We start from the raw sequence: 25,203 nt of genomic DNA, 5'->3' as shown, positions 1-25,203 counted from the left end.
ACGTGTTTTAAAATCGGGCATATGCTAAATACTTCATTACAACCACGTTATCTGAGATTGTGATCCTTCTAGAAACGCTAGCTATGTTTGTGTTTTCGCCTGTTCATTCGCTTCATATGTTACCAAAACAGTTGTTTAAAAACAGCCTGTCACACAGCGGTTTTGCATCGTTAAACAGAAACAGTAAAACAGGAGGGAAAGAATCGTGTTTGTATTTTAAAAACACCATTTTACATAAGCTCTTTCTCCTGAGATGAACTCAGGCGAAGCACGGCCAGCCCGGTGGGACCCTTCAGCCATATAAATCCTTAACTCGCACTTTGCGATTGTGTAGTTGCCGGGGAGGCCGACGGGGCTGGAGCGTGCTTAGCTGCTACAAACAACAACAACAAAAATAAAGGCAGTATTCGAAACAAAGTTGAAGTAAATAGTGAGCACTAACATCTCTTTCAATACTGAAAGCAAAGGTAAGACGTTATTGATAACAGGACAGTAACCCCATGCCTTACTGTAGTCGCAAGTCAAGTTCACGATGTGCTGATAGCCTAGCGTAGCCTAACCGGAGCTGTAGTGCGCTGTTAGCGCTCGCGCTAGCTCAGTTCGCTGTGGACCGGGCTGGATAACCAGCTGTTGTGGCAGCGGCATTTGTTGTCTGTTCGTCTAGTCTCGTTTGACGTTTTCTATATATTCTGCCGTTTGTCTGCCCGACTGCGGTGCTATCATCTATTAGTAAATCCTTTAAATCGATCATCTGCCTAGATAAGGAGACAAAAGTAGCGAGACGGCTAACGTTAGCTCGAATTTGCGAGAGACTGTTAGCAGCTTGGCTAGCTAGCACTAGCTGTCGAGCGGAGGAGAAGGCGATTGCTGTGGGGGTTCAACTAAGACGGGGTTCATACATACGAACGTGTCTTTTTTTGGGGCATTCTCTTTGGGCATCGGAATCTCATCTTGTCTATTTATCGTCGGAGGTAAAAGCCTATTAATAAGTTAGCTATATAGCTAACGCAGCTCGAGGAGTAGTTTTGCTCGCTAGCCGACACCCTGCAGAATTCCCGGATCCGGGACGGTCGAGCTTCAGCATCTCCACAAAGAAGTATGGCCATGTTTGATTCTTTGGTTATTTGGAAGTTCCGTTAGCTGTTCGGCTAGCTACCATTCTGAGACACAAGACACAGTAATAAACCGTTTCAGTCGAATTGGAGAAGTCGGTCGTGGGTTTGGTCTACATTATCGTGCTGTGTGCGAGAGGTCTTTGTCATTTTCTGCACAACCACTAAAAGTTGTCCACGGCTTTAGCTAGCTGCTGTGGTGGGGCCTGCCCTTTTTGTCCGTTTCGTCGACCTATTTTCCGCTGCGAGGTTCTGTAGTAGAGGGCCATGATAAATAAACATAGCTCGCTATATTAGACGCACCTCGTAAATGGCTTAGCTACGTTTTTATATAAGCTCTGGTCAACGGTCAAAAATCTGAATTGTGATCTGACACAGTAAAGACTATTGTCATATAAGAACTGGATTTGCAGGTAAATTGTTTGGTGTTTCTTCGGCTCTATTTTGAATAGAGATCTAAAGGTTATCCTTTCCTCTGTAGATGCCATCTGCGAGCGTTGGCGAATATGCTGTTCAGTCCTCCAGTCCAGAGCTGGGCTCTGCCCAGCCAGCAGGAGCTTCGTCTGAGGCCTTGAAGCAAGTGCTGAATATTATTGAGAAGAAGGTTCGCAACATGGAGAAGAGAAAGGTACTTTTTGGTTGTCTTTTTATTCTGATCTTGTGAATGGGTTTATTGTTCATTTTCACACTGTATTAGGTAGACTGCCGCCTTTCAGTCTTGGTGTTAAATGTCTAGACTGACCGACTTGAATCCTCCCCCCTTAATACTAATGTTAGTACTGTAGGCATTGCAGTGTCATTGTAAAAGTCTGGTAGCCAGAGAAGAATGTTCCACTTTTGCTATTCAAGATCTGTGGTTTATGTTTGTAGTTTTTCCCCTTTTGTTTACATGCCTCAGATGGACATGCAAACTGGATTTTCAGTTGTTGTTTTTTTTTTTTTTTTTTTTTTTTAATCAAGGATACTGTTCTGCATCATTAACACTTTTTGCCCTTTTCCTAATCCCCAATCTTAATTTTGTACACTTGTTTGTTGTTTAAGTGCAAGCTGGATGACTACAAGACCAGGAAGAACAAAGGCGAGCAGCTAAATCAGGATCAGCTGGTTTGTACTATGCCTTTTCCGTTCCCTTCTCTCAATCTTGATTTTATTCAGGTTTAGATTAATTGTACCTTTTTGGGCATAATATTAGTATTGTAAAGTAATATTAGTCAAGTAAAGTTGTCAGTTTGCTCATTGAACCAAGAGACCAGTGTGTTTCTCTGTAACCAAATTTGTCATTTATGTTTGGAGGCACTTTCACTGCATGGGCCATGAAGTTTAAAATTAGGCAAATTAAAATGCTACTGTACCTTTCATCCTGCGGTTGCACGTCCTTAAGAATTCAGCCACATGCCTATGTGAAGTTGTCAACATTGTTTCTAAAATCAGCAAGATGTCAAAATAATGCACTTAGGGTCTGAAATGTTTGACGGCACTCCTCGAATTGACTAACACAAAGTACACAGATCCAAAGAGCCCACGCAAATGTAAAAGTTTACTGAAGAGAGGACTCCTTTTACACCTTCATATTCCAAAATAATAAGTTTAAGCAGTTATTTACAAGTCATTGGAGGTGTAGCCTCTTAGCCAAGGTCTGGAGGAATACCCAAGCTATCACCCTTAGCTGAGTTGAATATGCTTTGGATGGTCAGGGACAACCTAAGAAGTGATCAGTCATGGGCTGCTGGAACACGAGTGTCTCTGTCAAGCAAGTATTAATGTCACCATGGACTGGGAGGCTGCCATCCAAGAAAGAAACCCCTGCTAGGAATAATACATGGACACAGTCATTCATAGAAAAATTATGATTCTGTGAAAAAAAGACTAAAGCATTAAAGAAGGCTGTATTTGCTGTAAAGCATAGTGGTGATGGTAGCGTTCTGTGGAGTTATGCTGTATAGAACAATAAAGGGAGGATTATCTCAGAACTCAATCTAACAGCTAGACAGTTGAAACTTGGACACCATTTTGATGTTCCAATGACTCATCAGATTGCCATTCATGTACAATACAAGTGAATGACCCTGAATGACCATTATTAATCACATGCATGCAATTGTAATCACTGTTTTTGGGTAAAATATACTGCTGATAACTGTAGATTAATTCGAAATGTCTGAGACCACCGAAGCAGCCGCGAGCTGTGGCTGTGATGACTAACCCAACTAGCAGTCTGACACACTAAGCATAGTGTTCAAGCCACTATTATTTAAAAATAAATATTTGTTATTGTGTTTTTTGTTTGTTTTAAGTATTCTGTTTCAATGTGGAAAATCTCAATGAAAAATTCAGTCATGTTACATTCAGGTGATGTTCGTTATGTGCAGTAGTTACCTGCTAGCTTGTAAAATTGTTACTGTTAAGGTGTGCATCTTTCTTAACAAGGTGCCAATTATTTTAATTTACATACCTAATGATTGAAACAGATGGCCTTTATTGCCATTGAAACTTCTATATTTATTTTTCTGTGTATCTTAATGTTGATCTGCTAAACATAATTATCTCCCTACCACATGTCTTTTAGTGCATCAACTAATGATGCAATGGCACAGTTGGCCAAGAAGCTGTGTTTTCACTGTTTGGACTCCAAGTGTAAAGTTGTTTTATTTTAAATCCAAAGTGTTAAGATACAAAACAGACAGTGACTTGTCTGATTAAACCACCTTTTGCTATGCTGTAAACTTTGTCATGTAGCAACCGCAGGACTCTAGAGTTTAGGCACCCTTTTTGTGTTGAAAAATCTTATTTTATAATTATTTACAATTTCAATTGTTCATTATTTGCTGTAAGTAATGCTTTGGAACACATGAACTCTTGACATTTGTACATAGCACATTAAACCTTGTTTTAACTTGGAGGTAATCAGTTTTTTTTTTTTTTGTTTAGGATGCCTTGTCCAAAGCTCAGGAGGTGGCACATAACCTAGAGTTTGCTCGGGAGCTGCTGAAGAGCTTCACGTCTTTGAATTTTGAGGTATGTTTGTATTGTTATGTCTAAGCCATGAAAGTATCTCTTTCTAGTTATGCCTGTTTGTTTTGGCTTGAGTTAAAGAGCTTTAAGATGTCTGATTTGCTGTTTATTTCTTGCAGATCCAGAAGGCAGTGAAGAAAACGGCACGGCGGGAGCAGCTGAAGCGAGAGGAGGCAGAGAGACGAAGGCTAAAAGCAGTTCTCGAAGTACAGTATGTGCTGGACCAACTGGGTGAGGAGAGTGTCAGGCAGGAGCTAAGGCAGGCTGCTGGGAGTGGCAGTGGGGACGAAGGCCCTCTGCTCACTGAAGCCGAACTCTCTAGCCTCGACGAGTTCTACAAGCTAGTTGGCCCTGAGCGGGACCCTAACATCAGGTAAACCAGGAGTTTCACAATTATTTATTCTTTCTTCCTTTACTGCCATAGCCCTTTTTCTTTTCCCTAGTGGAGAGTGATTTGTGAACTTGTTGTCTTACTCTTTCAGGTTGACTGACCAGTTTGAGGAGGCCTCTGTACATTTGTGGGAACTGTTAGACGGAAGGGACAAAGCTGTGGCTGGAACCACATGTAAGTTGTTGTGGTGTGTGTTGGGGGGGGTGGGGTTGGTGTAATGTATTGCAGTGATTTAGCACTCTTTGAAATGGGGTCACAGAAAGAATTGCACTATAGGAGAACATCCATCAGCATGCTCAGCCTGACCACTGTACTGGATCTGAGGCCCCAGAGGTCCAGCTGTGCCTCTTGTTGCCACACTGGCCTGAGTCAGCATCTGGGCATTTTGCCCAGGGCCTGATGAATACCCCTCGGCTGGGGGAAATTGGTGATGGACAGGGCCAGCTAGAGCAGGAGTCACTCATGAACACCCTCTGCTGTGGCTCATGCATGTTCAGTACTTGGTAAACTACCGGCAACGTTAAGGCTTAAAGTTTTGTTGCGGTGATGCTTCTACCCTACTTCATTTTACATTCAAACATATTAGATTTGACTTTTAATCATAAGTGTATATAATTGTGGAGGCAGAGGATGCAAAATATTTACTAATCATGTAATTATTCAGCACTATTCACATTACAGGCCCACATGCACATTATTCTCAATTGTTTTCTCTCAAATTTTCACTTGCTGTTTTATAGACAAAGCCCTTAAGGAGACCTTGGACAAGATACTACTAAGTGGGTACTTTGACCGGACGCAGACACATCAAAACGGAGTGTGTGAGGAGGAGGAGGAAGAGGAACAGCAGCAGCCTGCTCCGGCTGAATCGTCAGAGTGTGAGGAGCAGCCAGCAGAACCAGGTATAAGAGAACTGATTGTATGACAATGGAGTAGCGATGTTCTGATTTAATTTGATTTGGGCTGGTTCAGGCATATTGGCCTCCTTTCTACTGCTGGGCCAAATGGTTACTAGCCCAGCAGTGGAAAGGCGGGGGGGAGACTTTTGCTAAATCGGGACTAGGAAATGCACTTCCTGTGTCAGAGTAATTATGTAACTATTTCGCTCTTTAGTCTTGCACTACTAGTACACTGGTAAAGATTTTAGCAAACAAACCTTTCTTGAGTAAGGAACTTTTCAGCTTAAAGTACTCTGACAAAACCTGGTTCAGGTTTGGCACATCAGTACTACTGGCCAGGAAAGCACGTATAAAGTGTATTATCTTGATTTCTCGTTACAGAGGGGTCGGTTACTCAAGAATTCACGGAGACCATTGAGGTAGAAGCAACAGAGGTAAGTTTTGTACATGAAAAGATTTTATGCATTAGGGTTGAGAGGTTTTCGGCACTGAAGATTTTATTATTATTTTTTTTTATTTCCAGTTTGTAAATCGACAGTTCATTCCAGAAGCTACCTACACCAGTAATGACAAAGAGCAAGGAGGGGAATGGAGCGTGAACTCTGAGGTGAGGCCACCCTCCCTCAAAGTTATGATGGATTCTGTCATGTGATCTTACTGTTAGTTTAATGCTTTCTTCTTGACTTTGTTGCACACAGGTTGTAAGCTCCCTTCAGCAGCAGCAACAGCAGCAACCACAACCGCCTCCTTCAGCACTGAGCCCAGCTCTTGTCAGCTCTGAGGCACAGGCACTTAACCCTGTGATTCCTCCCACTGCAGCCGATCCTTTAGTCAGGAAGCAGGCTGTGCAGGACCTCATGGCTCAGATGCAGGGCACCTACAACTTCATGCAGGTTGGCAACTTCAGCTGTTTGCCTGATTTCTATACTAGGTTCATTGCACCCTGCCACATGTTTTAATGTGCATGTGTTGTAGGACTCCATGCTGGAGTTTGATGGGCAGCCCTTGGATCCTGCCATTGTATCAGCTCAGCCTATGAAGTCTGCACAGATGGTGTGTGCAGCAGGTAAGATGGAGCCCATTTCTCTCAAATACTGCTAATATGGGGGGGGGGCTGTGATTTTTGCTCACTTGTCATCTTGCAGCTCACACAGAAAACAGACTCCCTCAACACAACACAGTTCCTGTACATCCAGAACCCACACAAGTAAGTACTAGCTTAACAGAAACTGCAGTAAAAAAAATCTTCCAATCTTCTTCTAATTTGGAGCAACCCTGATAAACCTTTCTATGTCCTTTAGGTCCCCATGGTGTCTCCACCTGCTGAAGCATACACCTCCACGTCACCTCTCTACCAGCCCACTCATAGCTCAGACCCTCGTCCGCCAACTGATGCCATCGATCCCCTACAGGTGAACTGACTACAATTTTAATGTATATAAGTGTTCATTGTTCATGTAGGCCTGGATCTGTGGGTGGGGTGGGGAGGGCCATGTGTGTTGATCCGTTGCCCATTCCCTAGGTGTCCATGCCCCTGTCGTCTGAGCTGCCCCCTGCCCCTTCCTCCCAGCCCCAGGTCTTTCAGTCAGTCTCCAAACCCCTCCACAGCGGCATCAACGTTAACGCAGCACCATTCCAGTCCATGCAAGCGGTAGGCCTCAACCAGTCACCCTAGGCTTCTCACTCTTCATCTTTCTGTACAGCTACTACCCATGTCTGCTCTGTATGTCATGCCACATCCAATTATACTGTCAGTGGGGTGGCTTTTTGTTTATTTTTTGTTTTAACCTTCCCCTGCACTTTTGTCTTTTTTGACTTGCATGTGGGTTACTTTTATTCTTAAACCTCAACATTTTAAAGCCTGTTTTCCCTAAAAATCACAATGCTAGTGACCATTCGGAAAGAAAAGCAACGTTGTACTGTGAGCTTTAGGGGAAATGGGTCCAGGCTCTGGACCCATTGTATTGAGGGTCAGTTATAATCAGAATTCTGACTAATTTGATTACTTGTACACCATATATAGCTTATTTAAGTAGTCAATTCTGATGTGTCCTTGATAAATTATCTTGGTGATTACTTTGAATCCTAAACAGGGTTTCTATAGATCAGTGTAAAGCTTAAGTTGCTTTTGTATTTCCCTGGCCAGAAAGTGGCATGTGCCAAGAAGACCTCAAACTCCTACATGTGTTTAGTTATGTCTAGCACTGTTCTAGAGGAACTAGCAGATGTTGGCCATTAGTATGCAGACTAAGGGGGGTCCTACTTTAAAGAAACACTGCAGTGGCAGTTGGTGCAGCCATTCTTTACATTACTGTCTAGACAACATTACAGATTTTCCAGAATGACATGTGCTAGACATTTAACTTACTGACACCTGCAGACAGCTTGATGGATCACTTTAAATTCTCAGGCTTATTAATTATTTTTGTTTTTGGAGACCTTTTAGAATTTTGTGAAGGTATCTGCATAGTATGTTAACTCGAATATTATTATTATTATATATATTTATTTTTTTGTGTGTAATTGTTGTTTTAGTAGAGATCTAATTACTAATTGCCCATAGATGCATGAAAGAAGTCCTGATTATAACAGGGGTATTCTTTACATCACCTCTAGGTGTTCAATCTGAATGCCCCAGTTCCTCCATCTAATGAGCTGGACTCTCAAAAGATGTCCAGCCAGTACCAGAGTAGTTATGCTCCAAGCTTCAGCAGCCAGTCTACCCATTCAGTAGAGCAGCAGGAGTTGCAGCAGGAACCTCTCCAGTCAGGTATGCAACAGCTTGTGCGCTCTTAATCTGTTATTAATTTATCAGAAATAGCTATGATGAGCTAACAAAGCTATTGTGGTTACTTTTTGTTAGTTGTTGGAGCGTTCCACTCTCAAGACCAAGGCATTCCATCCTCTGGAGGCCACCAGTCCATGCCTCCGCAGTCCTCAGGCCAGGGCACAGGCTTTGGTCGCCAGGCCCAGTCTTTCTACAGCAGCCGAGCTGTGCCACGTGCTGGCCCCAGGAATGCCAGGGGTGCAATGAATGGCTACAGAGGTCCATCTAATGGCTTCAGAGGTCTGGTTTGTTTTTCATAGAAATAAATGTAGGACATGGTCCTGAGGCTTTTTCTAATGCACAATTTCATTTGTAGGTGGATATGATGGCTATCGTCCTCCCTTCCCTAACACTCCCAATAGTGGGTATGGACAAACCCAGTTTAGCACTCCACGAGACTACTCCAGTGGCACCTATCAGAGGGTGAGCACAATTTGTTTTTTACGTAATTTCTGTTAATGGCTAGGTGTTGAATGCCACAATCTATTTGAGCATTGTTATTGAACATTCACATCCATCCATGGCCAGTTAACCTTTTAGTATAGCCTTATAATGACTACTTCCAGCATGATCCTTGTCGCAAAAAAGGGGTGTGTGGGTGTACTACTCAATTAAATCCTAGACCTATATGATTGTCAAGTCATTCACTAGCTTCCTCTAATACCAAATGACAAGTGTGGCCTGGGAAGTCTTCACTGCTTCTCAGACAGGTTATTTATTGATCTTAAAGGTTAAACATAAGGATCTGTGTCTCCATTTTCCCCACCAGGAAGGATATCAGCAGAGTTTCAAGAGAGGAGCTGCCCAGGGACCTCGAGGTAGCTCTCGAGGTAATGCTCAAGTGATGCGATCCTAAAAGCTTTGAGAAGACTCTAGTGTCTTTGGCCACTTTGAACATTCATTTATTGAGAATGTTAGCCCCTGCCCACATTTTTACTCTTTTCTTTGTTTGACATCAGTGGATTTGTTTTTTGTTTTTTTGTTTTGTTTTTTCCTGGCTTCTTGATCAAAGTAAGCCGCCTTTTGGTAGACTTAATATACTTAAACATTTTAAGGAGACACATGCAGAGCTGGAACTGTCAGTGTTGTGATTTTTCAGCAAGGTTGTGTTAAAAGCAAATAGATATTCCTGTAAACTTGAAAGATTTTCATTAATTTATTTTTTGTATAAAATAAAATGCAAAAAAATACCTGCCACTGTTGGTCCAATACATGGGAGTGTTTTGGAATATACGTTCAATTATTATTTTTTATTTTATTTTATTTTTTTTTTCTTTCCCCCCCTTCAACAACTCCCCCACCCCCTTTTTGCCTGCTCCTCCTACCCCTTGGTTCTTCAATCATTCCCCCCCCTCCTCCATTTCATTTATATAAAAAAAAAAATCTCCCTGCAGCCCTGGCCTTTGTATGCTTATGTCGCTCCTCGAGAGAACGTTTCAATAAAGATGTGTTGCATTACCTGCTTGTCTGCTGCTACTTTTTGCTTTTCATGCTCCAGTCTTCACATCTGCCTTGGTAACTTGGTTGCTCTCAATTTTACTGAACAGGGGCAATCAGTTTGTTTGGCTTTTGCAACAACTTTTAATGGAAGGCAGTTGATTTGTCTGGCTTAGCAGTAAATGAGCCCACAGCATTGCTTTCTTGTCTTTTTGCACTCTACTGTGCCCTGCTTTCCAGCAAGGTTCATGGGCGTGTTTTGGTTTGGAATTTATTTAATTTTTTGTATGAGATCTTTTAGGGGGGCACTTGGTGTGAATTAGCATTATGTTCCTAATTCCCTTACCAACAGATGCGCTTCCCTTTAGCTCCATCTGGCCCAAGTAAGCACTTGCACATGGCTCCCACAGTCAACTAAATGATCATTTATTTTAAGTTTGTTGTATAGATCTCCCTGTAACTGCTGAGCTAATTCTAGAAAGCCAGCACCTGAGGAAACTTTGTCTGGCTCTTTATTAATGCCATATGTAAATTTAAATTAGTACAAAACTGCTACTTAATGAACTTTAAATGTTGATTTTGAAGAGAACAGGCATAACAAAAGTTGCAGTTTGATGATGTGGTTGTCAACCTGTTTCCCTTGGTGCACTTGGTACTGTTTTAAATAAGTTCATGTTTTGAAGTTTATCTAAATAACTTCCTTTACTAAGCTGAGCTGTTAGTTTGTGATACAGGTGAGTAACATTTTAATTTGACCCATTCTGTGCATAGTGTGGTTGTGATGGTTGGCTTGCATAAATGGGGAAATGAATGGCCCTTCCTAAGGTAGATGATCATGTTTGAGGTAACCACCATGGGTTTTTTTTTTTTTTGGTTTTTTTCGGCTTTCAGGACGAGGAGGCCCATACAGGCCAACCCGAGGGATGGGCACCATGACTGTGCAACAGAGCAGCTAAACCCGGCCCCTGAAACTCCATCATATCACACTCCTATACTTTCCACCTATGGCACCCTGGACTCAATTTGAGCTTTCTCAATCCATGTAGCCACTAAGGACAAATGTTGATGTGCAACGGTAATGAAGCCATACTCTTCTAGTGCTGTATGTTGTAAAGCTTCCCCCCCCTTGATCACATGCTGTTGCAAAGCCTTAAATCTCTTGCGCAGAAATATTTGTGCCTTTGCTTATGGGCTTTTTGTTTTGAATTGGACCAGAGTAGACGAGGATGCACAAACCTAGCCAAATGACATGTTTAAACAAATGTGAAGAATTATGTACTGTATTATTTTTGACTAGTTTAAGAACTGTATTGCATAGTGTTGAATGTGATTGAATGAGTGCTTCATGGAATTAAATTTATTTGAACAGCTGTGTTGTTAATTTTATAATTACTCTTCAGCTGGTTAAGGTTTTTGTTTTTTTAACTTGGTCATACATAGTCTTGCTATACACAAAAGGTGACATGAAGGGTTAATAAAAGAACCAAACTTGAGTTGTACCTATGATTAACCTTTACATTTGAATCCTTTAAAAGGTGTCTTCACATATATATCTAACAAAAAAAGGATCTTTTATGGCACTGCAATTCATTGTAGCCTTTATTCTAAGAGTGGATATAATGCATTTATTTCTGTGAAGCTAAATTCTTCATATATAAACAAAAGATCACAAGTGGAATGCCTCAACCACTTTAATATCTTCAGAAATTTACCAGTCAATAAAACTCATAAATTACTAGTTTTGTGCAAACACTTGAATACTATGGTACACCTTGCAGTGGGCACACGCCATAAATGGCTTGAAAAGACATTTACTGCGGCTCCTTTACATGGCAGATAAGCAGAAATAAATTTAAAATTAAATATGAATCTGGATTTCTTAAATGTTTTTGAATGTGCTGGTGTACATTTGTACAATCTGAGAATTGTTTATAGGACAATTTCCAGACACAAATAAAGCTTGCTGCCAGTTGAGAAAAAATATGCACCTCCTTATTTTTATGGGAGAGTTTTCATAAGACAGATTGGATTTAAAAAAACACCCACATGAGAAATGCTAGCTTACAGGGTCATCCATTCCAAATGAAGCCTTAATCTATTTCTGGAAAATTAGCCCTTGCAGTATCACTGTAAAATTAAAAAAAGAAATAAAAAATTAAAAAGGATTCCAAATTGCATTCTTTAATGAAATACCTGGAACTTAGTTATAGTGCTTCCTGTGAGCTGGAGCATTATTTTCACGTTACTTAAAAGCTGCCCTGATCTACAAATTCAAGGATGGTCCTTATGTGATGAAAAAAAAACCAAAACATCCCAGCTTGTAAAATATCTGTTGTATTTGCTTCTAAAATCAAAATGTTATTTTTGTTTGATTGTTTTTACAGTGGCATTACATTTTCCATAGAAAATTTATGTGCAAAATAAATCCAAATCCAAATACCATTTCATAAGACTTGGCCTAATTTTAACCACATAAGAAAAAAAGAAAAAAAAATATTTAACCTATTCAGTGGACTTTGATGAGCATTGACCATATTACAACATTTGTGAGATTAGCAGCCTCTCAAAGCGAGAAATCTAGAGATCACAGGTGGACTAGGGCTGTTATCCATTTACTCCGGACACTGGAGAGGAGGTATGAATGTTTCGTGTCTGAGAGTGTGGTGGCAGGCATCTTTAATCTACACAGTCAAGACCCACACTACCTGTCTGTAGCCTAGGGCACCTGTGGGGCACCATGGACTGAGTTGGGATCATCGTGAGTCATTGGCTGACCATTCTGGGACTGGTTTGGATGGCCTTGACTTTGGTCCTGCTGGGGTATGTCATTCTGAGCTGGAGGGATTTCTTGGTGGTCTGGAGGAACTGGCTGGTGTTCAGGTGTCAGGCCCTGGTCATGGTGGGGTTCCTCTGGAAGAGCGTTTCCTTCAACTAACAAAAACATTTTACAATGCATATTGTACTGGCATTGACTTGATAAATGTATTTTTGAACTAGATTATGTAGAAGCACTAAATGGTGACTCACCATGACCTTCAGGCAGACGCTCTGCCTGTTTCAAACGTTCCATGTGCTCTACAGCCTGATCAAGAGCAAAAATAAATGCTTCATTACATACTAACATAAGCTTAATGCTCACCATGTTGTACATCATACTATGGTATGATCTATGGTTAATGTCTAATATATACACAACACAGACAATTAAATATGTTTGAGAACAGGTTGATATCTTGCCTGTTGCAGTTCCACTTTCTGTGCATTGAGCTGCTCTTGCTGTCTCTCAAGTTCTTCACGCTGCTTCTGCAGATCAGCTGCTTTCAGGTTCAGGTCCTCCTCCTGCTTGGCTAGGTGCTCCTCAAATTCCCGCATCTCCTCCTCAGTGTAGGCCTGGTTCTGCTCCAGAGTCTGACACCATACACATACAAAGAAGGAGTGTCCAATCGCTTCTTGAACATGAAATCATGATAGCTTCATTTAATTATTGATCCATCTTGCTTACTTACCTCCCAGCTATCTGGTTCCAGAAATTCTTTCTTCTTTGTGGCAGTCAAGAACTCATCTAAAGACACCAGTCTGTCCTTGTTGGCATCAACCTGTTTCAGAAAGAAAATGGGTCTCACAAACTACACTCTCCTCATCACATTTGCATGTGCTGTAAAGTCATGCAAAGAGTGTGACACTGTCCAACCAGACCATGCATCTCCAAAATGCAAGCATAACTTTTAAAGCAAGTTAATGTAAATAGATTTTGTTCAATGTTATTCTATGGCATTTATATTGGCCCCTTCACCATGAAATGTAAAAGACAATAAGCCAAGGATGCAACGGTGATAATTTACATTCTGATTCTTGCTCTGACAAAAAACGCTGAAAGACAGTTTGTCACACTCCATTACCTCATTCATGACATGCTCTCTCATTCGCAGTCTCTCTTCCTCCATTTCCACCATGTCATCTTCCTCATTAGTAGGATCATAGATCTTCTCCAGCTGTGAAAATAGTTGCACTGCCTATTAAAACCACAAAAACTACTTCAAAAACACCTTTTCATAAGAATCATATTTAATGATATACCTCCTTCGTAAACAGGGCCTCTAACTCTTGTTCATCAAAGAAGCCATCTCCGTTTGTATCTGCATTACATCACACACATGAAACGCAAATTGAATTATCAGAGCAAGGTTAGCTTGCACAAATCTAGGTAGGTTTAGTTAATATCTTACCATGGAGGTTGAAGAACGTTTTGGGGTCAAAATCCTCTGGGTCAAGACCATCTGCCTCCTCCCACACTTCTTTCAACTGATCCTGACTACCCTACAAATCCAACACATTCAAAATTCGAAAAAGGGATTCCCTACACAAAGCCAGAAACCCTTTCTAATAACTGAATAATAAACCAACAGAGGAAAGTGATTAAACGCACTGGATGATTGACTTTCGGGTGATCGGCATGCTTCTTTTTCATCTCTTCGTAGTGCTCCTCTTCCTTCTTCCTACCCTCCTCGTCCAGTGTCTTCAGGTGCTCTCGTCGGTCATGTTCTTTCATCATTTCATACCTCTTAAACTCCTCATGCCGTTCCTTATCAAAATTCTCCAGATCACTTGTAGCCTGATGAAAATATCAACAACGTTTGATTTTCACTTCAAGGGGCATGTTTCCAGATAAATGAGGAAAATACACTGCTTGAATGTAAGAATATGATCTACTGCCACCGCTAGGTTATGATTAGGGTTTCTTACATAAATACATACATACTACTGTACTTAGACGCTAGCATTTAAGAGACAAGTAAATGTGCAAGGCCTGTGTTATCCATGTAAGGTTAACATTATGTGCTGAGCATTCTGGATGACAGAAAATGTGACCACATACCGATTTGATTAGTCTGTCAAGATCCTCCACCTCGAACGTGTGCGGGTTCATGTGGTTCAAATACTCAAACTGCTTCAGCAAGGCCTGGTGATCCACAGCCATCCCTGTGGAGTACATAAGGCAAAACTGTTAAAACTATACATGCCTCCGTTTTTTCTATTTGCTTGGAGATCTTAAACACAACCAAACTACTTGACTACCTTAATTTACAGCCAGCTTTCAAGACTAGCAGAAGTGTAGTGTATAGTTGTAGGGGGGCTATACGGCTGCCCTACACGTGGCAAACAAGAGTTCAATTTCCCATCTGAGCAAGAGCAAGAACATGCAATACCAATAAGAGTCTTTAAGCAGGGCTTGTAACACTACATGATCAGACTGTAGGTCACTCTGGAGATGAGCATCTGCCAAATGCCATAACCAAAACTTGATGTAAATACAAAATCAGACAGGTCCAATGCAACACAGTTGAGACTGGCTGTATGCATGTATTATGTGGGTCTGTCAGTAAAGCTAAACCACAGAGACAAAGGTCTGCTTAATATGGGTAAAAAGGAAGTTTGAGACGAAGGAAGAAGGAAAGAAAGAAATTGACTCTCTCTCAACAGGTTACTCACCATTGCCTTCTTCGATGTCTTGTTTAGCTTTGATCAGCGTTCTTAGCCGACTCACCTCCTGCCTTTTTAATTCATCCAATTTAGTTCGGACATGGTGGCTGACAAAGTCCAGCTCTTTAGCCAGCTTCCCTTGCTGCAATCCAATAATAATAATAATAATGAAATCATCGGTTAGTCTGACAATATAACGTAAAAGTTCACTAAATCATTTCAGCAAATCATGTATGTGAATTACCTTTATGTCCTCCATGTCTGTGTTGTGCAGCTTTTCTCTGAAATGCTGGTCTTTTTCGAGAAAGTCGATAACTTCCCTGAGATAGCGGTCATAATGCAATCCAGTGTCCTTAAAATAATTTAAACAAAAAATGATCAATACGTAGCTAGTTGGATTTAGGCTCAAAGTGCAACAGACAAGGCTTTTTTTACATAATTTGCTGTGGCAGCCTTTATATTGCATTTGGACAACAGCTGGAAAGCTTAATAACAGCATAAAAGATAAGGTTTTCATAAATAAATAAATAAATAACACCAACAACAATATTAATATTAATAATAATAATTATTATTATTATTAATAATTTTGTAATGGAGTAACAAGGCTAATATAGTCTACGTCAATGGTGCTCAGCAGGCTGCCACTGTTGGACCCTTGAGCAAGGCCCTTCACCCTCTCTGCTACTCGGGCGCTGGAGTCGGCTGCCCACTGCCCCTAGTTCACTAGTGTTAATAATATTGTTACTGCTTTTTTTTTTTTTTTTTTTACTTCTATTATTTATATTGTGTATATAGTGGTAATTTATCTGCATTTTTGCACCCGAGTGTCTATTTCTTTTCTGCTGTGACTGAGAACCTCCCCACTGTGGCACAAATAAAAGATTATCTTAGTGTGTGTGTGTGTGTGTGTGTGTGTTTGTTTGTTTGTGTGTGTGCACGCACGTGTGTGTGTGTGTGCTAGTGTTTACTACCACAGATAGGTAAAATGCAGAGGACACATTTTGCTGTACAGAGTAGAGTGACAAATACAAATACATGCACCTTTACATTTACTTCAGTTCAGTGGTAAAAATAAATAATTAAAGTCACACTTCAGACACCAAACATGCCCGGGATAATTGACTAATCGTGTTTTTATGTATATAGTCATTATAGTCACTAGATATATGACTTTTTCGACTTGTGTGTGTCTGCCTTACTTACCACACTCTGGGGTGGCTCCTGTACCGTTTCCTCTGGCAGCTTTACTTTAGTCTTATCTACACTGATTGGCACTGCCTCTGGCCTGAACAGCAGGCTGGCGAGCACAAGGCAGCTGGTGATGAATCCCTTTGTCCACGACATCTGGAAACAACACAGATCGCCCACAAATGAAAAGCTGTCTCAGATGTGACAGAGGATAAAATCCCAAATATCCCGTCCCCCGCTCCCCATCTTTTGCGAGACATGGGTTCAATAAAATAAAGACTCAGCCTAGCATTAAATTACATAGGGGGGGTTTTGGGACTTGGCAGTCCACTATATCATCACGGCTCTCCTAGGCAAGATGTCATCATTTGAGTAGCTGGTAATTATTTTACAGGTGGTAAATTACCTATTTCAGGCAGTAAGCTATCCAGCTAACTGGCTGGCTGGCTGGCTACGTGTCATTTAAAAGGTTTCTGGAGACAGACTGCTAGTACCATTTATTCTTCACAAGCCTTTAGTAGAGGTAGCCAATTGACGTTGGACACGTCGCTTTTACTCAACCTGAACTGCGGATGGTAAAGAGCACACTCATTAATGGTCTTACTAGCCTCTGCCTAAGATTAGCCAGCTAACTCTCATTTTACACAGAATGACGGCTGGCCAGCGTTTGGCTGTGCGCTGGCGGACCAGAAAACAAACAGTGCGGTTAAAGCCATGTATACTCACTTCAGCTTGGTAGTTCTGCACCAACACGTTATCTTGATAATGTTCGGACTCCTCTCAGCTGGCCTCTCATTACCGCTGCACTTGGCTTCCTCACTGCCCTGTTTCACGGATGAAAAAACTACAGTGGCTATGCGATTTCACCAGCCTGCTAACCGACCTGAAAAAACACACAAGCCGCTCAGACACGACAGCACAGCTTTCACAGCGCCACTTAGCGGGCGGTTTTAGGTAATGGTCAACAGTGCACAGCGCTTAACCGCACCATTTTTGTCCTGTTGCTTTTTAAACAATTTTAAAACGTCCAGCAGAGACCTGGTCATTTTGATCAATTTTGCGTGAAAGCAATGTTAGGTATTAGCAAACCCTCAGAACTGTTCACAAGTGGATGCTGTTTTACAAGTGACCACTAGGGACCGACACTCGGAGTCTAGACTTGTATTTCACACAGCGCCGCTGATTTCTTAATACTTCTCATGTGCAGATCAGTTAAGCATACGTAGCTCTCATAAACGAGCTGGCAGTTATAAATGATCTTTGTATCGAGTGGACAAAAGGTGTCGCCGTCGTTTTTACAATGAATATTTTTTTATAATAAAAGTCATCTATTTTTCTTAAAGTATTAAAGCATATTTCTGAAACTTAATGGGGTTGCCTTAAATTTATATTTAATATATAAATGTCTTTTTGACAACGTGAGGCAATTTTCTGTATAAAATGATTGATGTGTAACATTTTTGAGTAGAAAATGCCGTGCCTGTTTCATAGTTTCAAAGGTGTGTATAGCTAGCTATAATGCATTGGAACGTTTTAGCATGCTTATATTTATTTATTTATTTATTTATTTTATTTGTTTCGCATTTATAATGATTAAAATATAACGTGTTTTATTAACGACTTAAACAGTGTGAACATATAAGAAGAAGGTATCGCTCAGGTTGAGACTCTTATTATTTATTTTCCTGAATTAACGTCACTTCCTCTACACCCGCTACTTTCCCGGGGCCTCGTGTATCCGCTCTCTCTCTTTCTCCGCTCCCGTGAACGCCATCATGGGTCGTATGCACGCTCCCGGGTACGTGTTCAATTTACACGAAATTAGTAATAAAGTGGTAATAAACTGTGAAAATCAAGTTAATTACAATCACGTGTGCACCAGTGACAGGCAGTTGCCCTGCATCAATGATCCAAGTCAAGGACTTAAATGAGCTTTAGAGGGAATTATAGCCGTAGCTTAGCAGCGTTATGGCGCCGGGTAGCGCGGGGTCCTCTAATGGGATTATAGTGCTAAAACTGAATGTTTTTATAATATAAAATCATTAGATTGGTGGCTTATGTGTCCGTTTATGCCGTGTGCAAACAGTTGTGTCTCTGCTACAAGTGGCTAAGAAGTGCTGTCCTGATGCCCAGCTTCGGTACGTTGCTAACGTTAGTCAGCTAACGGGTTCAATTATTACTTTATACTGTGTAGCTTCGTAAACTGCATATCGCTCAGAACCTTTATTTATCATATTCTTAAAACTAGCAAGTACTGTCATGTATTGTAGTATTTAGTGTTGTCTGTGGGGTAGGAAAACTACACAATTACTTAACTGCATGTTCTTCACTGTCTGATGGGGGATAACAGTTAATCTATATTCCTTTTAGAGCACATTTATGGGTAACTTTGTGATTTCTGGTGACTTTTTGTACTATACATTTAACTTGTTAAATTCTGTATTTCAGTAAGGGCCTTGCCCAGTCTGCTCTCCCGTACAGGCGCAGTGTTCCCACAGTAAGTACAGACCTCACCTGATTTGCCATACTCTTTTTCAATGCAAATTACACTTGTTCTAACTCCTCATTTTTCTCGCTGTTTAGTGGCTGAAACTGACATCAGATGATGTTAAAGAGCAGATCTTCAAACTGGCCAAGAAGGGTCTGACTCCCTCACAGATTGGTATGTTGTGAGTTGATATCATTCTTGTTTTTGGAAAGTTGCGACTGCATGTTGTGAAGTAAGCATTTCTAGAGAGGGATTGTAGGCTGTCCACCACAACACCGCAAGAAGTGCTGACTTTATTCCATGTTTAAGGTTAAAAACCATTGAAGAGGAATAAATGACAGAAGAAATGTTTAACATTTTCAGATGTTTGTCCACATCAAAATTATGCAATCTGGATTCAGCACAAATACTAGGAACGAATGCCCAAAAGAAATAAGATTCTTTGCTCCTCTTAAAACGGGTCAACTGAATGGGTGGACTGCTTTTGTTTTGAGAGTACAGCAGGAGGGGCTCCTAACACATAGTGGAATTAAACTTCCTTAGATTTTACTGGTAGCTATGTGGATCAATGTGGTGGTCAGCTCTGATCATTTTAAATGAAATCAAGAGCTATAGATAATGTCAAGAAAAGCAAGTGGAGGTGTACTGTAAGTAATTTGACACAGATGAGAGCAGCATCTTCACACTCCTCATTTCAGAGAGTGTTTTGCATTTCTTGGATGTTTTGAACTGGTTTAAAGTTCTAGTAGAGCAGAGGGTGAATAAAATGTCTACTGTTTGCTCTGTTGAAGGCAGTTGATGTGCGAAATCAGTCCTACATGCATGCATTTACTCTAGTAAATTAGTGTCATTCTAAGTCTTAAAGTTGGTCATTTATTTTTGTTTACTGTTCTCCTTATGTACTCTGCTCTTAGGTGTGATCTTGAGGGATTCTCATGGTGTGGCCCAAGTGCGCTTTGTCGCTGGCAACAAGATCCTTAGGATCCTGAAGTCTAAAGGCCTGGCCCCCGATCTGCCTGAGGATCTGTACCACCTCATCAAGAAGGCTGTTGCCACAAGAAAGCACTTGGAGAGGAACAGAAAGGTTAGTAACTATATAAAATAATTTAAATAAACAATTTTAACCAAATGGGCATGAAATGTGGACATCCCTTATGGAAGTGTTACAGAGGTAAGTAGCATGGTTATTGTGACTCTGTGCTGTCCCTGCTTTCAGGGTTACAAAAGACGGTCCTCCATATTTCTTGGAGGCTTTGGGCTGTTATCTTGTGAACTACATGGCGCAATAGTCCTTATGCTAATTGGCAGTTGCGATAAAGTTCTTGGCTTGGTTGGTGTGGAGCCTGACTGATGTGTCTCTGCAGGACAAGGATGCCAAGTTCCGCCTGATTCTCGTCGAGAGCAGAATCCACAGGCTTGCCCGTTATTACAAGACTAGGAGAGTACTTGCCCCCAACTGGAAGTAGTAAGTATAATTGTAAAGGTTTTGTGGACATGTTTTTTTTTTTTTTTTTGTTTGTTTTTTTTTGTTTCTTTTTGTTTTTTTAATGGAAGCCATTACTGAAGTAGGCTTGTGCTCTAAAGCTGTGTGAGTTGCACATTTCATTGTCCCATTCTTCATCTATAAGAACTGAGATATTTCTGATGTGCTAGATCAACACTGGAGGTAAATTAGCAGTTTGGCTATTTGTGCCAGTGCTGCCAGTCCCCTTCATACAAACTGTATGTTATTGTACTGCTATTGCTATAAGATTAAGTTTTAATTGCGATGTTTTCATCCATCTAATTTCAATCCATCTTTTTCCGCAGCGAATCCTCCACAGCATCTACACTGGTGGCATAAAGGCAAACGTTTGGACAAAATAAATAATGTTTTGATGAATAGTTTGTGTCTTCTGTTTTAAGGAGATTTTTTTTTTTTTTTTACTGCTATAAATATTTATATATTTTTAATAATCCTAACATTGTACAGTGTATAGCTAAATTATGAAAACATGAATGTTACAGAAGTACATATTAATGTCCAGGATATTTAAATCCAATAATTTGATTAAACTGTTGGATATTCTCTGTATCTTATAACGTCCCTAACAGGTACATTGTTAATGAATGTTTAGATTAAAATGCAGTCTTCCAGTAACTATTGGCAGATAATTTTGTTGGTGGTAGCAGAAATTCAAGTTGCTCATATGGTGCACCTGTGAGATGGGTTTGCATAAGTTAACTTTTCATGTACATGAGAGAGTGATTTATTTTTTTATTATATTGTGGTTATGTATCTGGATTAGCATAATTGGGATGCACAACAATGTTTGTATGATTGATTGATGATAGATGCTTTTGAATAAATATACACAAGTGTTGGAGCTTTTATCCAGCTTTTGCCTGAACAGTCAACATGCAATAAGTACATCAAACTTTTGTCTAATGCAACATGAGTTTTGGCTCTATACCCATATTGGGGTGACGTTCTGTAACATTTAGGTTTTGCAGCATTTTAGGTAAGCTCAGGCTTGCCTGTTATTACAAGACCAGGAGAGTACTTGCCCCCAACTGGAAAAAGTAAGTATAAATGTAAAGGGTTTTGTTTTGTTTTGTTTTGTTTTTGACCAACTTTTATGGAAGCTATTACTGAAGTAGACTTGTGCTCTAAAGCTGTGTGAGTTGCACATTTCATTGTCCCATTCTTCATCTGTAAGAACTGAGATATTTCTGATGTGCTAGATCAACACTGGAGGTAAATTAGCAGTTTGGCTATTTGTGCCAGTGCTGCCAGTCCCCTTCATACAAAGTACTGTTTTTGCTATAAGGTTAAGACAGTTGAGATGTTTATCCATCTAATTTGAAATAATTTTTTCTCCACAGCGTCTGCACTGGTGGCATAAAGGCAAAACAGTTTTGACAAAATACTGAAAACTTAAATTCAAAGTTTCATGATCCAGGAATCATGTTGCGTACCAATATTTGATGTACATTTAAGGTATGTCAACTGTTTAGGCAAATGCTGGACAAAAGCGGTAATACTTCATATGGATTCAAAAGCATTTATAACCAACCATAGACATAATGGTGCATTTCCATTATGGTAAATCAGATACATCGATTTTGCAGCATTTTAGCATATATATTTAGCAAGTCCATATCTAAATTACAATGACCTTCTCAAGGAATATGATGTCTAGAGAAGTAACCACACACACAACTTTCAATTGTCAATGTCAAAATATTTGCTTTTGATCCATACATCATGAATGACGCAATGTAAAGAACAACTGCCAGATTCAAATTATGGCAAATACTGAGATGTGATCAGGGGTTTTAAGAGACAGTGATGCAATATTAGTAGATGTAAGAAATATACTCTTAAAGGATGCAGCTTTGCACAAAGGTAAATAATAGGAAAGTAAAGGCTCTGGCTACAAATATGTGGACACCTCACCATCACACACATATGAGCTTGCTGGCCATCCTAATGCAAAACCATGTATATTAGTAAACTAAACTACTAAAAAAGGCTTTTTACAAGTCTTTCAGCAATATTTATGCACATGGGGTTGAACATACAACTTTGTAAAATGTCTTTGTATGTTGCATTAACATTACCGTTCACAAGTAGAGATAGCCTGACTGGTGGCATTAGATAAAATCTAAGAAGAGTCCCTTAAAACTTTTCATAGTTTTAGTTAAGCAAGATCATCTGTTCATTCTGCAGTTAATACGTTTGCTTGTGTGTAAATCAGCTTGTAATGACAAATGAACTGACGCTGAATTGAGCATAGGACATCTCAATAGTGAGGTCTAAGGTCCCAGACCCACCTCGCCACCTATTATTTACTCAGTCATAACAAACATACATCAACAATTATACACACTACATACCCATACTACATCAATAACGTAAATCCACCTTGACCTCCCCATAGTAGCAAATGTAAATTTATTTTTTTATACTCCAATTATGATGTTTGTGTGTATATATACATATTTACTTCTTTCCAGCATCTGTCAACCCCCTCTGATTTAGACTGGTGCAGTACCTTACAACAACTCATAACTGAAAATTCTGTTTCCATAAGTATTTAACCTCTTCAGACTACTACCTGGTAGAACCACATTTGGCTGCAATATGAGTCTGTTAAGGTAAGCATATGCCTGCTAAAAATGACAGATTGGCAGATTTGCTCCAGTTGGATGATGCTTGTCAACTGTAATTTCAAATAGTGTCACAGATTCCAGATTCTCAATGAGGCTAAGATCAGGACTTTGACTTGGTCATTGTAGAACAATCATCTTTTATTGTTTAACCTCTTCTGTGTCGCTTTTACAAAGCCTAAATTTGTGAATCCGTGGATCTGACTACAAAATGGGGTTACTCTGATGCTTCCTGGTAATCTCTAAATTATTATCATTTGATGTGTTTTTTTCTGCAGTAATGGCTACTTTCTAGCAGACCTCTCTAGGCAGTGCCTGGTATGATGTATCTTCCATTTCCTCTTAATGAATCCCACAGTGCTGTAGTCTAATCATAACGTGTGTAATATGAGCTCTAATTTTCTTAGAATGTTCTGTAGTCTTGATATTGACAGTTTTTCTTCTATTTCACAGTCTGGTTGTTTGTACATGCATTAAAAGGGTGCTTTTACCCAAAAAGACAACCTTTTGTAGTGTTTCATAAGTAAAAGCCAACCGTAAGCCAACTGTGTCCTTGTTAGGATGTCTTTCATCAGTGTAAACTTAGAGGTTGAATGCAAATGCAAATTTCAGTTACATAAAAACAATATCACTTTAAATGAATATGTTATGAGGGTCAATCTTTTAAAATAAAATGCACAAAATATTAAAGTGTCATTTATAATCAAGATGAATCTGATGACTTTTAAAGGATTTAAACGATATAGGACTTCCCTGTACTGGACCTCATTCAGTTCATTCAAGCAGCTTGCACTAAAAAAACTTTTCACCTTAACATGAATGGAGAGCCGTAACTGTAGAAGAGGAGGATGTATGTAAATGTGCTGGTTTTGATCACATTACAAACATAAAAGAATACATGGATAGAAAACCTTATCAATGTTTACTACATCAAAATCCTGTATTACAAATGTGGCATTCCACTATATGTGCTAGTGCATCTCTCTTTTTGCTCATAATCTACTGTCTGAACTGTCATATTTTATTTATTTATTTTTTTACTGCATCAATAGAACATTTCATTTGGAGTAAATTACTATTCAAACAGTATAAACACTTTTTTTTTTGTCTAGTTCAGTGCAACCACAATCATGGGAAAGACTGCTGTCTTGACCATCATTCACACCTTCCACAAGGAGGGTAAGCCACAGCAGGTCGTTACTGAAAAGGTTGGCTGTTCACAGAGTTCTGTATCAAAGCATATAAATGGAAAGTTGTCTAGAACTGCATAATAGGGTGGGAAAACAGGGATGTCCACAGCCTTGAGAAGATTGTCAAGACAATTTGATTTAAGACCTTGAGATTGGTGTCAGTGCATCAAGAGCCACCAGACGTCTCCAGAAAAGGAGCTACAACTGCTGCATTTCTAATATTAAACCACTCCTGAACCAGAGACAGAGAAATAAAGAACTGGACTGTTGCTCATTGGTCCAAACTCTTTTTGCTTTTCAGGTGAAATTAAGTTTTGCATTTCATTTGGAAATGAAGGTCCTAGAGTCTGTAGGGGCACAATTTGAAGTGTCTGAAGTCTAGTGTGAAGTTTTCGCAGTCGGTGATGGTTTAGGATGCCATGCCATCTGCTGATTTAGGTCCACTGTGTATCAAGTCCAAAGTAAAAGCATCATAAGATCTACTTGGGATTTTAGAGCTTTTTGAACCTTTTGGAAAATCCCCATTTTCTTTTCCAGCAAGACCTGTCTTCTGTGACAAAATGACCAGGGTATTTCTGTGCTTGATTGGCCAGTCAAGTCTCCAGATCTGATATTCTAAGGAGAAAGACAAGAAACACCCAACACAGCACTTCAGACGAGCTAAATGTCACTATCAAAGCAACCTGAACATCTATAACATCTCAGCAGTGCAAAACATTGACTGCCTCCATGCCATGCCAGATTGATGCAGTAATTAATCACAAATTTAAGCAGTAGTAGGCCCTATAAAATAGACATTGACATTGAGGTGTAATGCCATGTGTCTCCACAAGAGGGCATCACTTTCTCATAATTGAAGATTCAGTCAATTCTTTGGACCTCAGCACTTTTGTCATCTAAAAGTAATAGCATTTTTCCATTCTTTCTTTTATGTGCCCCACTTTGCTTAAGGCAAGTCCCAGCTATTTCTCAGCCTCCTGGCCATGGACAGCACACAGCTAAACGTAAGCTTGCTATATGCTA

At 40.0% G+C, this 25,203-nt stretch overlaps 3 protein-coding genes and 2 non-coding genes across 6 annotated transcripts; 4 read left to right on the top strand and 1 right to left on the bottom strand.

The window, feature by feature from the left end:
- Positions 1 to 319: 319 nt before the first annotated feature.
- caprin1a (cell cycle associated protein 1a) lies at positions 320 to 11,048 on the top strand. Of its 2 annotated transcripts, XM_072659833.1 has the most exons (19): positions 320 to 467; positions 1,594 to 1,740; positions 2,154 to 2,216; positions 4,041 to 4,127; positions 4,244 to 4,497; positions 4,607 to 4,689; positions 5,256 to 5,417; positions 5,796 to 5,848; positions 5,938 to 6,021; positions 6,113 to 6,307; positions 6,390 to 6,480; positions 6,560 to 6,621; positions 6,716 to 6,826; positions 6,937 to 7,065; positions 8,031 to 8,184; positions 8,278 to 8,481; positions 8,558 to 8,664; positions 9,011 to 9,071; positions 10,570 to 11,048. In XM_072659833.1, the coding sequence occupies exons 2-19, from the start codon at positions 1,594 to 1,596 to the stop codon at positions 10,632 to 10,634; spliced, it is 2,112 nt and encodes a 703-aa protein (XP_072515934.1). In that variant the 5' UTR covers positions 320 to 467; the 3' UTR covers positions 10,635 to 11,048. The 2 variants fall into 2 exon arrangements, with proteins under 2 accessions (XP_072515934.1, XP_072515935.1); XM_072659834.1 differs by lacking the exon at positions 6,937 to 7,065.
- Positions 11,049 to 11,355: 307 nt separating this feature from the next.
- Positions 11,356 to 17,250, bottom strand: nucb2a (nucleobindin 2a). The gene is made up of 13 exons (XM_072659835.1): positions 17,077 to 17,250; positions 16,366 to 16,506; positions 15,404 to 15,511; positions 15,169 to 15,301; positions 14,555 to 14,658; positions 14,105 to 14,290; positions 13,905 to 13,995; positions 13,756 to 13,814; positions 13,578 to 13,670; positions 13,185 to 13,274; positions 12,916 to 13,086; positions 12,706 to 12,760; positions 11,356 to 12,609 (listed from the first exon to the last, which is right to left on the bottom strand). Exons 2-13 carry the CDS (start codon positions 16,504 to 16,506, stop codon positions 12,395 to 12,397), a joined length of 1,446 nt encoding a protein of 481 aa, XP_072515936.1. The 5' UTR covers positions 17,077 to 17,250; the 3' UTR covers positions 11,356 to 12,394.
- Positions 17,251 to 18,086: 836 nt separating this feature from the next.
- rps13 (ribosomal protein S13) lies at positions 18,087 to 20,720 on the top strand. Its single transcript, XM_072660747.1, has 6 exons — positions 18,087 to 18,148; positions 18,799 to 18,847; positions 18,934 to 19,012; positions 19,753 to 19,922; positions 20,203 to 20,303; positions 20,648 to 20,720. The coding sequence occupies exons 1-6, from the start codon at positions 18,126 to 18,128 to the stop codon at positions 20,679 to 20,681; spliced, it is 456 nt and encodes a 151-aa protein (XP_072516848.1). The 5' UTR covers positions 18,087 to 18,125; the 3' UTR covers positions 20,682 to 20,720.
- LOC140538631 (small nucleolar RNA SNORA19) lies at positions 20,432 to 20,559 on the top strand. The gene has a single exon (XR_011977792.1). It is a non-coding gene; the product is annotated as a small nucleolar RNA SNORA19 (small nucleolar RNA).
- A 782-nt stretch (positions 20,721 to 21,502) lies between the features above and the next one.
- Positions 21,503 to 21,630, top strand: LOC140538632 (small nucleolar RNA SNORA19). Its single transcript, XR_011977793.1, has one exon. It is a non-coding gene; the product is annotated as a small nucleolar RNA SNORA19 (small nucleolar RNA).
- Positions 21,631 to 25,203: the final 3,573 nt, after the last annotated feature.

Source organism: Salminus brasiliensis, chromosome 17 (genome assembly GCF_030463535.1).
Source record: "Salminus brasiliensis chromosome 17, fSalBra1.hap2, whole genome shotgun sequence".
Classification (NCBI taxonomy): domain Eukaryota; kingdom Metazoa; phylum Chordata; class Actinopteri; order Characiformes; family Bryconidae; genus Salminus; species Salminus brasiliensis.
This window is presented reverse-complemented; position numbering and strand designations above follow the sequence as displayed.

Excerpts from the sequence above, each read along its gene's own strand:
- caprin1a (XM_072659833.1), top strand. The coding sequence starts at position 1,594 with ATGCCATCTGCGAGCGTTGGCGAATATGCTGTTCAGTCCTCCAGTCCA. Across the intron at positions 6,622-6,715 it reads TACATCCAGAACCCACACAA|GTCCCCATGGTGTCTCCACC; the intron begins GTAAGTACTAGC and ends TATGTCCTTTAG. Across the intron at positions 9,072-10,569 it reads ACCTCGAGGTAGCTCTCGAG|GACGAGGAGGCCCATACAGG; the intron begins GTAATGCTCAAG and ends TTCGGCTTTCAG.
- nucb2a (XM_072659835.1), bottom strand. The coding sequence starts at position 16,506 with ATGTCGTGGACAAAGGGATTCATCACCAGCTGCCTTGTGCTCGCCAGC. Across the intron at positions 13,815-13,904 it reads AACGTTCTTCAACCTCCATG|ATACAAACGGAGATGGCTTC; the intron begins GTAAGATATTAA and ends GATGTAATGCAG. Across the intron at positions 13,275-13,577 it reads GAGAGCATGTCATGAATGAG|GTTGATGCCAACAAGGACAG; the intron begins GTAATGGAGTGT and ends TTTCTGAAACAG.
- rps13 (XM_072660747.1), top strand. The coding sequence starts at position 18,126 with ATGGGTCGTATGCACGCTCCCGG. Across the intron at positions 18,149-18,798 it reads GGTCGTATGCACGCTCCCGG|TAAGGGCCTTGCCCAGTCTG; the intron begins GTACGTGTTCAA and ends TCTGTATTTCAG. Across the intron at positions 20,304-20,647 it reads CTTGCCCCCAACTGGAAGTA|CGAATCCTCCACAGCATCTA; the intron begins GTAAGTATAATT and ends CTTTTTCCGCAG.